Source organism: Salvelinus sp. IW2-2015, linkage group LG18 (genome assembly GCF_002910315.2).
Source record: "Salvelinus sp. IW2-2015 linkage group LG18, ASM291031v2, whole genome shotgun sequence".
NCBI classification, from domain to species: Eukaryota; Metazoa; Chordata; class Actinopteri; order Salmoniformes; family Salmonidae; genus Salvelinus; species Salvelinus sp. IW2-2015.
In genome coordinates, this window is record NC_036858.1 from 36,401,520 (window position 1) to 36,418,450 (window position 16,931).

At 42.3% G+C, this 16,931-nt stretch overlaps 1 protein-coding gene across 1 annotated transcript in view; it reads right to left on the reverse strand.

Moving 5' to 3' along the window:
• LOC111978730 (sodium/potassium/calcium exchanger 3-like) overlaps positions 1-16,931 on the reverse strand; it is a 171,265-nt gene that overhangs the window by 92,080 nt on the left and 62,254 nt on the right. The window contains exon 2 of the mRNA XM_024008957.2: positions 5,621-5,749. Within this exon, the coding sequence (XP_023864725.1) occupies positions 5,621-5,749 (129 nt within the window). The remainder of the gene's footprint in view (positions 1-5,620; positions 5,750-16,931) is intronic.

A 16,931-nucleotide genomic window follows, 5' to 3' on the forward strand; every position in this document is an offset into this window, starting at 1 on the left:
ACTTGTATACATCAGACACAGAAGTATATCATGATGTCACTTCCTTGCAATTCAAAAGCACTGACTGTCAAATTACCACACCAATGAGCCAATCTGTTAAACACAGCCATCAGGTGCACAAACACATGATTGCTAAATTGTAGTCACACCAATCAGGTTTAAGCACTATAAAAATGCAGGAGGTAGGTTCACCTGCCTTCAACCAAAATGAGTCAGAAGAAGAGTGAGGGTGAGAGGAGGAGTACACAGAGAAGGAGATAGAGGCCGAGTCAGTCAGAGGTCGAGGAAGACCTGAAGCAGGAGGAGAATGTGCACAAAGAAGAAGAGGACCAAACTTATCAAATGACATTCGTGCAACACTAGTGGACCATGTTGTGAACCACGGATTGACGCTGAGGGAGGCTGGACTGAGAGTTCAACCCCTGTATATACAGTGGCATCTGTCATAAGGACTTTTCGACAGGAAAACAGGTAAAAGAAGATCTGTCTACAGTTACAGTAATCAGCCGCTTATTGTATGCACCATATCAGCACTTGTGATACCCCTTCCTGTGACATTGTACAGTAAGTTACATGTATTATTCTCTACATAGGATTGAGGGTCGGGAACGACAAGGAGGAAGGAGGCTCATATTCACGCAAGAACAAGAGAGAGAGATAATAGACATGGTTTTGGCCAATAATGTTATCAGGCTCAGAGAACTACCAGCCAACATTATCGGTGACCAGGCCATTTTCAATAATGTCCATCAGGTCTCAGTCAACACTGGCACGCATCCTGAAAAGACATCAGGTTCAAATGAAACAACTTTATCGAGTGCCTTTTGAGCGGAATTCAGAGAGGGTCAAATGGCTGTGGCATGAGTATGTGGAGGTTTGTATTGTTCACTTTAGCACTGTGATGTTGCATACTGCACACATGACTTTTTTACATTGACTGTATAATAGACCTATCCTGAACTACACAATCTTGTCTTTCACTGTATTTCAGGGAGTTTTGCAGATGGATGCTGAGGAAATCCTGCATGAATTGATATATATTGATGAGGCAGGGTTCAACCTCACAAAAGCAAGAAGGCGAGGCAGAAATATCATTGGCCACAGGGCTATAATCAATGTCCCAGGGCAACGTGGGGATAACATCACCCTTTGCGCTGCCATTTCACAGCATGGGGTTGTCCTCCGTCATGCCAAAATGGGCCCTTACAACACACCTCACATTCTCGCATTTTTTGTGACTGGAGTTGCTAGAGCCACAGGATCGTTCAAGCATGGTAGGGTTAATGAAATGACAGAATGGCAGATAATCACGGTTCTTTCTGACATATGTGTCATTCCACCGCTGCTGCTTTGGTCAGAGACTGGTTTCAACGATGCTATGCAGCAGTTGACGAGTAATATACGCTTTCCACCAATACTCTCGCGTTCTCCCAAACCCTATTGATAGAGTTTTTTCTCTGCATGGAGGTGGATGTTTAAACGATCTGCACATGGCTACCAGGCTCAGGTACCATCTCATTCAGGCCATGGAGGACGCCTTGTACTGAAGTCGAACGCGCAGCCATGTGCAAGAATGGATTCGACATTCAAGAACGGTTCTTACCCGCGTTGTCTTGCTAAGTGACGGATATTAGCTTGTGGATGTTGGATGTAAATTCTTTGGCCAGATCCGCAGCTAGGACGAGGAGAGATTAATGGTTATAAGTATGGATTACTGTACGATATTATTCTGTACATGATTTGTAAGTTTTTTCTTGATAATTTTTTATGTTTGTTGTTATATTTACTGTATATTGTAACTGTATGGATAAGTATTTTACGTTGTCTGTTGTCTGCTGAGGTAACAAGTGTTAGTGCAGGCTACTCACTGTTGGGTGCATGAAAACTGGGACATATGTTATGTATCGTGATTTCTCGCAATGTTGAAATGTTGGACGTGATTTGGGTAGATAATGGAGAGGAATAAATATGATTGGTTTCCTCAGTCTGCGTCATGTGGTACTTGTGTGAGTGGGATGTGTGTAATAGTGTTGCAACTTTCATCTGTTGTCTATAACATGACGATAATCACTGGAGCAATGTAAGACTTGCTTAAATACGTGTATTTATGGTGTAGAAACAGCACGTGTGTAAAGATGGTTTCAAAAAAGATAAAAATTTGAAATTTTGCCAGTCGTAGTGAAATGGTGTGTGTATGTCGGTATGGTAACGAAATACTATTATTTTCATAGTGGAAGTCGTAGTAGTAAGTTTTGACAAAGTGTTTCCACTTTTATGCAAATTGATCTGAAGTGTTGGTGCTACTGTGGATTGTAGGGGTTGTAGCCTAGTGTGGTGTGTAGATGGTTTTGACAGAATTGGGCACTCATGTTATTCAAAATTGTCGTTAAAGACAATTGAAAAAAACTAGATAATAATATGCTGTGGATTGATGATGTTTAACCAAACCAGATCACAATCAAGATGTAGGTTTTAGTCGTCGGTTCTTGCTGAATACTGAGCTGTCAGGACAAGAAGGAAACTGCTCCAGGATGGTGTCAGGTGTGTGTGTAGTTGTTTGGTTGTCAGAGTGGGCGTCAATTCGAATTGAATGCAATCAATTCAGGAAGTGATATGATTTTTACTTTGTAATTTTATAAACTTTTTAGAATTTTTATAAATAGCTTCTACTTTTCAGTTTATGCAGTCAGTTTATGGAGAACGTTTGAATTGTAATTTCATTTTTTTTACTTCCTGAATTCACTGCGTTCAATTTGAATTGAGCCCAACCTTGGTGGGTGTTGTGAGGATATGCAGATATGTAAGCTGTATTCTAACTCCGATAACGGCACTCTGTGTGTTTGCATTGCCCCTGGGCGTGTGTGTGTCTTTCCGTGGGCGTGTGTGTTTTTCTGGGCCCTTGTATGTGTGAGGGTTTTCCATGTGGAATCCTGGGGCTTTATGAGACTGCATTCTGCCAAGCAATCTCTTGATCTCACTGTTAACACACCGCCTCCCAAAACTCGCCGCTGTCCTAGATACAACGCGCACACACACAAACCAAACCCACACCTAAGCCGAATGCACACACACACACACACACACACACAGATTCTCATATGCTCTAGACAGCTCTTCATCCTATTGCCTGCTTTCAACCCCTGCTCTATCCGAGTAAGTTATATGGGAGTTAAATTTAGACAGAAATACTTAATAGCCTGTTTTCCGCTTAATCACGCTTTGCATCCTGAAAAACTGGAATTATTTTAATAGGGATTCTTCTGCTTTTCTGCACAAAAGAGCCTGTCTCATCTATCTCTCATTCTCTCACCCCCTCTTGATCATTGTCTCTGTCTCTCTTCCTCTGTCATTCTCTTACTCCCTCTTGATCATTCTCCCCCCCCTTCTCTCTCTATCTCTCGCTCTCCTTTCCACTATTCCTCCAATCCAACATCCTTAAACATCTCTCAACTTGGGCCAGTAGACCAGGCTATGTATGCATAGAAAGCGAGAGATCAGAGATTCATCATCACAGATTAATGTGGACGTCCATTCGCTTCATTAGTAATGATTACACATTGACGATGATCTCACAATCTATCAGATCTCATTCTACTCACTGGATCCAGTCAAATGTCAATTCTCATTGAGTCTTTTATAGCTTGTGGCCTTATTCCTTCCAGAACGTTCCCATTGTAGGACACAGAAGGACACAAAATCACATAATGTACAGTAACACACATATTCACGCACACACGCACACACACATACTCCGCCTGACTGCTTGACTGCCAGTGTGTGAGAGTTTTCCGGTGTGTCACCTGTAGCCATGCTGACGGGGGAATTGAAAGTGCTAATTGTTCAGGTCTTGTTTCCATTGACCTGTGTGGACATGGAGCATTACGTAAAAGGAGATTTGTGTTACTCTGGACCTGATTCAGAATTTGGGTTTATTTTCAGTGTTATAGTCTGGGTTTTTGTCTATATTTTTGCTATATTTGCTACATGAAACTGTCACTCAACGAACTAACAGTTGAAAAAAATGTCTAAGTGTCATATGCATTCCTGTTGACTTGTAAGCATCAGCAATAAATTAATTCCACAGATCGCAGGGCTCCCGAGTGGCGCAGCGGTCTAAGGCACTGCATCTCAGTGCTAGAGGCATCACTACAGACCCTGGTTTGATTCCAGGCTGTATCACAACCGGCTGTGATTGGGAGTCCCATAAGAAGTGCACAATTGGCCCAGTGTCGTCTGGGTTAGGGTTTGGCTGGGGTAGGCCATCATTGTAAATAAGAATTTGTTCTTAACAGACTTGCCTAGTTAAATAAAGGTAATAAAAACAACAGATGGACAGGAGGCTATCTGCCGTAAAGCTCTACTTCTTGCCTTGCTTAGGGCAAGGGCAGGTACTATGGCTCTATGAAGAAGAGTCTGAGGAGCAGGATGGAGAAAGAGTATTCTTCTTTTCAATTCACATTACAACCTGACYGTTGCACAATTATACACACAAAACTGACACACACAACTGACATCCCTGAGCAGTTTCCTTCTTGTCCTGCAGCTCAGTTKAGAAGAACGACTAAATACATCTTTGATGTGTCTGGGTGGTTTAATACATCATCCACAGCATAATTATGAATATTGATGATGCTTAAAGAGATATTCAATGTCTGATTTGTTATTGTTATCCATCTAACAATCACTGCCCTTCTTTATGAGGCTTTCGAATAGTTCCCTGGTCTTTATTGTTGAATCTGTGCTTGAATACTTYACTGAGGGACCTTACAGATGTTGTATGAATGGGGACAGAGGAAGGTGTAGTCATTAATAAACCATGTCAACCCCTCTTATTTCACAGTGAGTCCAACATATGATGTGATTTGTTAATCCAAATTTTACTCCTGAACTAATTAGGCTTGCCTAAACAAAGGGGGTGAATACTTATCTAAAGACCATATTTRAGTTATTTAATTTGTATTAATTTGTCATTCTTATGCAGTACTTTGTGTAGCTCAATGAAAAAAATMACAATTGAATCTATTTCATTCCGACTTTGTAAAGCAACAAAATGTAAAAAAATCCAAGGCAGGTGAATACTTATAATACCCACTGTATTGTGTATAAGTATTGTATAATTGTGAAACCGTCAATTATGGACAATAACAGTGAACTTAAAATAATAATTGTCATAATAATCTTAATACATTCATTTTAGGATAAGGGGGGATTCAAATAGCTTCATTTCCAAATGTTCCGAGCAGTTGAGATAGGGGTGTGTTGTACTCATTAGGTATGTTGAGGCTCATTTTTAAAGATGCATTACAAGCTCCAAACATTTTTCAAAAAAATGACAGTGATGACAATAACCATGGTAACTTGCATGACAATGAATCATTACCAAAAATTCCATAATCGTCACAGCCCTGCTCCGTAAGGCTATCCCTACCTGTCTGAATTTTCAATCCCCCTTAATTTATTTTATTTAATCTCTACTAAAGTCTTCCCTATATCCTGCCCATGTATACTAATTCCAAAGCCTCAATTTGACTCCACTACAGAATTTCTCATTGGGCCAATAGTTTCACCAACCTGGCAACCAAAAGTTGAATCACAACTTCTAAAGCGGGACCTGTCCTACCTGGCTCAGTGCAGTTTTTGGACGGGGGGTCCAACAGAAGGTCTGTCTCGTTGTCCCAGGACTCCTGTAGTAGCCTCCGACTCTCCCATCTGGCACCCTCCTCAGTAGTAAGGCTGGAGATGTCATAACCTGGGATGGAAAGATAGAGCATTGTTAAGAGTTCAAATTACACTGTACGTTTTGCATACCATAAAAGAGTGGGCCACCAACAAAAATGTAAAAAATGGAGCTAATGCTTTCCATGATAAACACCTGGATATATCTGTTGTGTGAGGCTAGATTGGAGCTAGCAAGGCTAGCAAGTTCATGGAATGTGTCACATAGGACACATAGCTCAGAGCTCACACAGAGCTCAGCCCAATTCTAATTATCAGATACCAGAACTCAGAAATTCAAATTCCAACCAATACTAGCTTGGTATGTCAGAATAAGATGAGACACTGTAGTTATGAAATCATTAGGAGCGTTCCTACGACAACACAGTCAGCAGTGGAATGCTCCAGAGACCCTGGGGTGATCATTCCGGCGACTCATTCATCTGGGTCACCATGTCCTCAAACCACCGCCAGCAATTCAACGCAGCTCCCAAGATGCAACAGGGCACGACATTACGATTTGGCAATGCCTGCTAATAATAGCCCTTACTATATTGATCAAAACTGGGAATAAAAACAATCCCAGCTTTGCTCGCCTGTCTACTGTAAATGTTGAGGAGCAGGCGGATAGGATGAAGACACATGGACACTGAGCAGGGAACCTAGGAAGGGTCCATGTTGTGTGACTGTAATCATAGATTATGAAAACAGATCCTAGAAATAAATATAATGGAATATGTCTGTCCTTGTGTGTTTGTAAGACTGCAGAGCATTTCCTCTTTGTAGGACAATATTCTATTTTATGATCTGAAGTGTTTATTTCAACCTTGGTTATATCAGAAAGGCTCTCTCTCTCTCTCTCTCTCTCTCTCTCTCTCTCTCTCTCTCTCTCTCTCTCTCTCTCTCTCTCTCTCTCTCACCCCTCRCCTTCACTTCCCATACCAAAACACTGTAGAGGCTCTCTCTGTTTGAAGACACATGTCCCATTAGGCTGGACGACTGAGCACTGAACAGTCAGAGCAGACTTGACATGTTATGGGACTGAGAGGTGTTCTCCATGACTGGACACAGCCATGGGTAACAGGAACACGACAATCAAACACAGCTGACATCATAGACTTCAGATAGGTTCCTGCTGCTTTTTGGATGGACGCACGCCGATCACACACACAAACACATGCAAGCATGCACGCACACACACATACAGTGCATTCGGAAAGTATTCAGACCACTTGACTTTTTCCACATTTTGTTACGTTACAGCCTTATTCTAAAATGTATTAAAACGTTTTTTTCCCTCATCAATCTACACACAATGCCCCATAATGACGAAGCAAAAATGGTTTTTTAGACAATTTTGCAAATGTATTCAAACTAAATAACTGAAATATCACATTTACAAAAGTATTCAGACCCTTTGTTGAAGCACTTTGCCAGCAATTACAGCCTCGAGTCTTCTTGGGTATGACGCTACAAGCTTGGCAAACCTGTATTTGGGGAGTTTCTCCCATTCTTCTCTGCAGATCCTCTCAAGCTCTGTCAGATTGGTTGGGGAGCGTCGTTGCACAGCTATTTTCTGGTCTCGCCAGAGATGTTTGATTGGTTTCAAGTCCAGACTCTGGCTGGGGCACTCAAGGACATTCAGAGACTTGTCCCGAAGCCACTCCTGTGTGTTTAGGGTCGTTGTCCTGTTGGAAGGTGAACCTTCACCCCAATCTGAGATCCTGAGCACTCTGGAGCAGGTTTATATCAAGAATCTTTCTGTACTTTCTCTGTTCCTCTTTCCCTCGATCCTGACTAGTCTTCCAGTCCCTGCCGCTGAAAAACATCCCCACAGCATGATGCTGCTACCGCCATGTAGGGATGGTGCCAGGTTTCCTCCAGATGTGACAATTGGAATTCAGTCCAAAGAGTTCAATCTTGTTTCATCAGACCAGAGAATCTTGTTTCTCATGGTCTGAGAGTTCTTTAGGTGCCTTTTGGCAATCTCCAAGTGGGCTTTCATGTGCCTTTTACTGAGGAGTGGCTTCCATCTGGGCACTACCATAAAGGCCTGATTGGTGGAGTGCTGCAGAGATGGTTGTCCTTCTGGAAGGTTTGCCAATCTACACAGAGGAACTCTGGAGCTCTATCAGAGTGACCATCGGGTTCTTGGTCACCTCCCTGACCAAGGCCCTTCTCCCCCGATTGCTCAGTTTGGCCGGGCACCCAGCTCTAGGAGGAGMCTTGGTGGTTCCAAACTTCTTCCATTTAAGAATGATGGAGGCCACTGTGATCTTGGGGACCTTCAATTTTGCAGAAATGTTTTGGTACCCTTCCCCAGATCTGTGCCTCAACACAATCCTGTCTCAGSACTCTACGGACAATTCCTTCAACCTCATGGCTTGGATTWTGCTCTGACATGCACTGTCAACTGTGGGACCTTAAATAGACAGGRGTGTGCCTTTCCAAATCATGTACAATCAATTGAATTTACCACAGGTGGACTCCAATCAAGATGTAGAAACATCTCAAGTATGATAAATGGAGTCTCATAGCAAAGGGTCTGAAAACTTAAGTAGATAAGGTATTTCTGCTTTTTATTTTTATAAATGTGTAAAAATGTATAAAAACCTGTCTTCACTATGACATTGTCTGTAGATTTGTAGTAGATGCCTGTTCAATGAACCAGAATGCACCCAGGAGCTGGAGTTACTATGGAAATGTGTACTGGGCTGTACCTGTGACCATACATATTACAGCCACACCAGCAGTCATGAGTCATGACTGCAGTAAAATTCCACATGACCATTTAGGTAATCTCCTTTTATGAATTATTTTATTATAATTATATAATATTATTATTATTATAATTATTATTTTATTTATATCTGGACACATGTTAGTAGTATCCAACTTGCTAACGATCATCAGGTCCTAATGGCTTGGTACTCAGGACTCTATTGTCCCTCTAACCACTCTGACATCAAGGCAAATGCAATCGAAATTCACATCAAACACTTACCATCAAAACAGTAGGCCTATCGTACTTTTAAAACACCTCACTATGATGATAATTTGAATAAAGAAGTTGAACAGAAGGTTGAAACTGAGTGTAAAACATGGTTGTTGTGGATGTTGTTTCAAAGCCTGACAACGAAATGGACAGCGCTTTCCAAGGTGATGATTAATTCAAAAKCCCCATACGCATATTAAATCTTATGCATATGTATAGGCTTATGAGCACAAGCCCGAACACACAAAAAAACAGAATAAAAATGTTGATTGTGCCTAGGGTTGCACATTTTAGGGAATATTCAGAGATGGAAACTTTCCGTGCGAATTAAAGGGAATATATGGGAATTAACGTAAATATATGCAAATTATTATTAATACCATTTAAATGTAGATGTTTTTTGCATTGGATATATTTACCATATCATATGGTGACAGAAACATAAACCTTTTACCTTATCATAAGTAGACATAATTGCAAATGATTAAATCCTTCCAATATAATTTATTTTATTTTATTATTTTGTTACAAATTGAACTTTAATTAAATGAGTTGACTCTTCACATGGGATGATTTCACTGAACAACAAAAGAAAGGGAATATTGAATGATCCCCAATGATCCATCGATCGCATCTCCCCAAAAAGTTTTCAACATACATCTTTAAAATGATAGTCTAGAAACTAAAGCTTTGGTTGTCTTCCTCTCAGGCWTCCATGTCCTCCCTGGATCTCCTCAATGTTCACCTTTTGTACATCAGACTCTGAGGCCTCATCTTTACTGTCACTTTCCAACCTTGTTGAGGATAGCTCGTTGTCAGGCTCAAAAAGCCTCAAATTTGCCCGGATGGCCACCAATTTTTAAACCCTTGTATTGGTCAGCCTGTTGCGTGCTTTGGTGTGTGTACCCAAAGAAAGACCAGTTGCGCTCTGAGGCGGCTGATGTTGGTGGGATTTGGAGGATGATGGAGGCAACAGGGGAAAGAGCCTCTAATCCACAAAATCCCTTCCACCAGGTGGCTGATGAGATATGTTAGCACGACGGCCATATTGCATCTCCATTCCAAAGCCATTGTTTGGATGTGTACCTCGCCAGACTGCCAATAGCATTGCCCTCATCCAGGCCAAGGTGGCGAGACACGGTAGTGATGAAACCATAGGCCTTGTTGATCTCTGCACCAGACAGGATGCCCTTGCCAGCATACTTGGGGTCCAACATGTACGCGGCGGCATGTTTGGGCTTCAGGCAGAAGTCTTCAAACTTTTTGATGTATTTCAGAACTACAGTTTCCTCTGCTTGGAGCAACAGTGAAGTGGGCAGGGCAGTACGGATATCTTCTCTTACATCTGCAAGCAGAGTATGAACATCAGACTGGATGGCATTGTCTCCCTCAACCCGTGCAATGGCCACTGTTATAGGTTTCAGGGGTTTCAGGCTGCTTACCACTCTCTCCCAAAATACATCATCTAGGAGGATCCTCTTGATGGGGCTGTCCATATCGGCAGACTGAGATATGGCCATTCTTGGAGAGACTCCTTCCCATCTAGGAGACTGTCAAACATGATGACAACACCACCCCAATGGGTGTTGCTGGGCAGCTTCAATGTGGTGCTCTTATTCTTCTCACTTTGCTTGGTGAGGTAGATTGCTGTTGTAACTTGATGACCCTTCAAATACCTAACCATTTCCTTGGCTCTCTTGTAGAGTTGATTCATTGTTTTCAGTGCCATGATGTCCTTGAGGAGCAGATTCAATGCAAGAGCAGCACAGCCAATGGGTGTGATGTGAGGATAGGACTCCAATTTAGACCAAGCAGCCTTCATGGTCAAAGCATTGTCTGTCACCAGTGCAAATACCTTGTGTGATCCAAGGTCATTGATGACTGCCTTCAGCTCATCTGCAATGTAGAGACCGGTGTGTCTGTTACCCCTCTTGTCTGTGCTTTTGTAGAATACTGGTTGAGGGGTGGATATGATGTAGTTAATTATTCCTTGCCCACGAACATTCGAACACCCATCAGAGATGATTGCAATACAGTCTGCTTTCTCTATGATTTGCTTGACKTTCACTTGAACTCTGTTGAACTCTGTATCTGGCAAATGAGTAGATAAAGCATGTCTGGTTGGTGGGGTGTATGCTGGGCGAAGAACATTTATAAATCTCTTCCAATACACATTTCCTGTCTATTGGACATTCATCAGCATATTCTCTAACTACGTTCCTCCACTGAGTCCAAAAAACTTCTGATTCCAGGAYGACCATGAGCTGTTGCTATCGATAAGGTGTCTGATTCATTTTTTTTCACCTCGAAAAGAAGTAGAGGGACTTTTGTCAGAGGTTGCTTGTTGTGAGCACCGAGGGAACTTTATGCACTTCTGCATCTTTGTTGCATTCTTCCCATATGATTTGGCACAGTATTTGCAAATGTACACAGCTTTTCCGTCTACGTTAGCTGCAGTGAAATGTCTCCACACATCAGATAGTMCCCGTGGCATTTTCCTGTAAAGATTATAAAAAAATGAGAAAAAAAAACAATACAATTCCATGTACAGATAAATAGTTAAGCAGTTAAAATTAACAACTCCTTTGTAAGATACATGTTTTAAAATGAAACYTGTATGGAAACAGGTGAATTAACACTACTCAGTTAGCAGGCTCAAGCAAGCTAAAATCCACATGGTAGCAAAAACTAACTAGCAGAAATTGTTAACAAGTTAGAAATGATTTAAACAGACTTTGCTGTAGGCTGCTATTTACTAATTAGCAAAACATCATGTATGTTATATAAAATATATTCACCCCATGCAGTATTGTAATCACAACCAGAAAGCATGTAGTCCTTGGCTCAGACAGTGTAGTAGTGTGGGCTCAATAGCATCTCATTAGTACATGCTGTACATGTGATGGAAGAATGCACTGTGCATGCAGGGTTGCAATTCCATTGAATTGGGGATAGTTTAATCAAAATATGCCAAAAGACCTAGAATTGCCTTATGTGTATCCCACAAAAAAAGGTTCACTGTCATAAGTTAACTTTTTTTAATGAATTTAAGCAAAATTCCCAATATTGCCGGGCTTAACTTGACATGAGAGATTTCCGGAAAAATTCCTGGAAAGTTTACTGGAAAGTTTCCGACCCTTTGCAACCCTAATTGTGCCGTAATACAATACATAGCATAACAGCATATTACGCATGGCAGGAACACATAAAACACAACTGATTTAAGATGTCTTTGGTACATAATTGGTCTAGCCTATGCTCCTATTACAGGGTCTGAGTCACTGGCTTACTGGTGCTCTTTCATGCCGTCCCTAGGAGGGGTGCGTCACTTGAGTGGGTTGAGTCACTGACGTGATCTTCCTGTCTGGGTTGGCGCACCCCCCCCCACCTTGGGTTGTGCCGTGGCGGAGATCTTTGTGGGCTATACTCGGCCTTGTCTCAGGATGGAAAGTTGGTGGTTGAAGATATACCACTAGTGGTGTGGGGGCTGTGCCTTGGCAAAGTGGGTGGGGTTATATCCTTCCTGTTTGGCTGTCCGGGGGTATCATCGGATGGGGCCACAGTGTCTCCTGACCTCCTGTCTCAGCCTCCAGTATTTATGCTGCAGTAGTGTATGTGTCGGGGGGCTAGGGTCAGTTTGTTATATCTAGAGTACTTCTCCTGTCTTATCGGTGTCCTGTGTGAATTTAAGTATGCTCTCTCTAAATCTCTCTTTCTCTCTTTCTTTCTCTCTCTGGAGACCTGACCCTAGACCATGCCTCAGGACGACCTGACATGATGACTCCTTGCTGTCCCAGTCCACCTGGCCGTGCTGCTGCTCCAGTTCCACTGTTCTGCCTGCGGCTATGTAACCCTGACCTGTTCACCGGACGTGCTACCTGTCCAGACCTGCTGTTTTCAACTCTCTAGAGACCGCAGGGGCGGTAGGATACTCTTAATGATCGGCTATGAAAAGCAACTGACATTTACTCCTGAGGTGCTGACTTGCTGCACCTCGACAACTACTGTGATTATTATTATTTGACCATGCTGGTCATTTATGAACATTTGAACATCTTGGCATGTTCTGTTTATAATCTCCACGGCACAGCCAGAAGAGGATGGCCACCCCTCATAGCCTGGTTCCTCTAGGTTTCTTCCTAGGTTTTGGCCTTTCTAGGGAGTTTTTCCTAGCCACCGTGCTTCTACACCTGCATTGCGTGCTGTTTGGGGTTTTAGGCTGGGTTTCTGTACAGCACTTTGAGATATCAGCTGATGTACGAAGGGCTATATAAATACATTTGATTTGATTTGATTAGTGTGGACTGTATTATTATMCTTACTGGATGGACTGGTTACCTTATGATACACTCCAAAATGTCTATCCATGAGTCTGGGAGAGAAGGTATAGCCCTAGGTGTTGTTGTTGGTTCATGATTATGAACCAACTGTCAATTACCGTGACACCGGCAATCTTTTGCATGACAATAACCGGCTGACAAAATTTCACAGGCCTAGATGTAACGTAATTGCCAATCCTGGGACTAGGGAGAGTAGTGATGACATCACACACACACACACACACACACACACACACACACATTTATAGGCCGCATCTTGGCAAAGAACAATAAAGCCTCACTCATCGTATCAGTTACATGGAAGGTTCTCTTTTAAACTAAACAGAGATATTTGCTATCATTAGACATGTGCTTGATAGTGACCTTTTAGTGTCTATGGACAACATCCACCTACACAGCATACAAAGGAGTTTACATAAGGCACATTCACACCTTAGCCCAGGGCTATGGGAGATTTTAGCCCGGGGCTAAGCGAGTGTTCACACCTSCACAWTCTAAAGTGGGCTGGCACCAAACTTAGCCAAGGGCTAGCTGGCCCTGCTCCGGACTTTTAGGGTCTAGCCCCGGAAACAAGCTGCCAAAATAGCCTAGAATGCTCACTGTCCAATTACAAAAGCTGGATTTAGYACAGCATGAACACCACAGAGCGTGCTGCTTTCTCTCCAAATTGTAAAAGCAAGCAGAGCATAAACTGGKTACTCTTTAGTTGACTSATATAGAGGACAAGGTAACTGCTGTTTGACAGAAAAAAAGTATGTATTCCAAGTGRTGAGCTAGTAGTGTAACTGACATGTTAGCTAATGTTTCATCCCCTTTTGACTGGAGTGAATGAACTCCTAGCAGCTAGTTAYCTAGCTAGTAGCTACCACAGCCACTTCAGCTCTACCTAGCCTCTAGCTATCTGTCAGGTAGCAGTATCTAAGAGTTGAACTGTATATGGGAATGTTTTGTAGCCTTTGTTTTGTCCCGTTTCAACAGAAGTACATTTGATGATGTACCATTAGCTAGAGCTAGCCAAAAGACCGATATTCTGACGTTGTTTCAGCGTAATAWGAGTTTTTATTGTTCAGTATAGCAATGTAACATTATTGATTTGTCAGTTTCCCTAGCTAATTACTTACTTTTCACACTGACATGGTATAAACAGGTTACAGCCGTCACTGTCATGGTGCACAGTCAGTACACACCACTATACTCATCATGTCTTAGCAGGATCAGATAGTGACAGGTGTCCCTGCAGGGTCAGACAGCCAGAGAAAACCAGTCTACGGAGCTCAAGTGAATGTTGCAGTATATTATAACAATCAGTGAATGGATATAAAGTTCCATCTTGAGTTGATGGCTAGGATACAGTCTGGGATCTGGGAATAATGGTCATTTCAATTATTGAACCATTGATTCTATTCATGGATAATATAATGTATAAATGCACACCAAGGTCATTCTTTGTCATGCCTCATCTGAGCAGGATCAGATAGTGACAGGGGTCTCATCAGGGTCTGGCAGCCAGGGAAGACCAGTCTGTGACAGCGCAGAGTGGGATTTGTGCCAACATAACACTTCATTTTCTCTGTGCAGTAAACACTGGACAAGCAAGAAACTATTTTAAGGCAGTCTGACAAACATCCAAAGTTGATTTCCAAACTGTATCAAGGGTACTGATAGGCTTTTCCTGATGACACAAAACACGTCAAACAAAACTGTGAGGAAGACCTGGGAGACGCTATTGATGATGATAAATGGATACAGATATTTTAGCTGTCTCTTATACACATCTAGATGTGTATAAGAGACAGGGTGTACAGTCAGTACACAACACTATGCTCATCATATCCCAGCAGGGTCAGGCAGCCAGGGAAGACCAGTCTGTGACYGCGCWGAGMMGYARTTMTGCKYARYRAACAKTTRKTTRTCTCTGTGCAGTAAACACTGGACAAGCAAGAAACTTCAAAGATTGAAACTATTTTAAGGCAGTCMGACAAACCTCTGAAGTTGATTTCCAAACTGATAGGCTTTTCCTGATGACACAAAACACGTCAAACAAAACTGTGAGGAAGACCTGGGAGACGCTATTGATGATGATAAATGGATACAGATATTTTAGAATGGCCAGTCATGTTCATATCATCTCAGCTTTAAAGTACTGCAGTTTAAGACCATCCATAGAACGTACTATATGCCAATGACACTGAATATCATGCAATATCATGCACTCAGAAATGTTATTCTTCTGCTGCATAAGTCATGGTCTTGTGAAGGCATGCAGAATTCTGGCAAAGGGTATGTTATTTTATGCCAGCATGTCTACAGATTCTCCCATTTTTGTTTGCTTGGAAATGTTGATACTGGAGACTGTTAACAGAAGAAACTGGGTAACCTAGCAGTTTTAGCGGCTAAGAAATCCATGCCATTAATTGGAAGGTTGGTTATCTTAAAATAATGGATGGAAGAAATGTCAAGTTATGTACAGTYCATTCGGAAAGTATTCAGACCCCTTGACTTTTTTACATTTTGTCAGGTTATTTTTTCCCCTCGTCAATCTGCACACAATACCTCATAATGATAAATCGAAAACAGGTTTTTAGACATTTTAGCAAATGTATAAAAAAACTGAAATACCTTATTTACCAAAGTATTGATACCCTTTGCTATGAGACTCGAAATTGAGCTCAAGTGCATCCTGTTTCCATTGATCATCCTTAAGATGTTTCTACATCTTGATTGGAGTCCACCTGTGGTAAATTCAATTGATTGTACATGATTTGGAAAGGCACACACCTGTCTATTTAAGGTCCCACAGTTGACAGTGCATGTCAGAGCAAAAACCAAGCCATGAGGTTGAAGGAATTATCCGTAGAGTGCCGAGACAGGATTGTGTCGAGGCACAGATCTGGGGAAGGGTACCAAAACATTTCTGCAGCATTGAAGGTCCCCAAGAACACAGTGGCCATCATTCTTAACTGGAAAAAGTTTGAAACAACAAGACTCTTCCTAGAGCTGTCCGCCCGGACAAACTGAGCAATCGGGGGAGAAGGGCCTTGGTCAGGGAGGTGAGTTCCTCCAGAGTTCCTTTGTGGAGATAGGAGAACTTTCCAGAAGGACAACCATCTCTGCAGCACTCCACTAACCAGGCCATTATGGTAGAGCGGCCAGACAGAAGGCACTCCTCAGTAAAAGGCACATGACAGCCCACTCTTAGACCATGAGAAACAAGATTCTCTGGTCTGATGAAACCAAGATTGAACTCTTTGGCCTGAATGCCAAGCGACACATCTGGAGGAAACCTGGCACCATCCCTAAGGTGAAGCATGGTGGTAGCAACATCATGCTGTGTGGATGTTTTTCAATGGCAGGGACTGGGAGACTAGTCAGGATCGAGGGAAAGATGAATGGCGCCAAGTACAGAGAGAACCTTGATGTAAACATGCTCCAGAGTGCTCAGGACCTCAGACTGGGGCGAAGGTTCACCTTCCAACAGGACAACGACCCTAAGCACACAGCCAATACAACGCAGGAGTGGCTTGGGGACAAGTCTCTGAATGTCCTTGAGTGGCCCAGCCGGAACCCGGACTTGAACCCGATCAAACATCTCTGGAGAGACCTGGAAATAGGTGTGTACTGACGCTCTCTGTCCAACCTGACAGAGCATGAGAGGCTCTGCAGAGAAGAATGGGAGAAACTCCCCAAATACAGATGTGCCAAGCTTAAAGCATCATACGCAAGAAGTCTTGAGGCTGTAATTGCTGCCAAAGGTGATTCAACAAAGTACTGAGTAAAGGGTTTGAATACTAATATTTTCGTTCTTAACTTTCATAAATGTGCAAAAATGTCAAAAAACCTGCTTTGTTATTATGGGATATTGTGTGCAGATTGATGAGGAG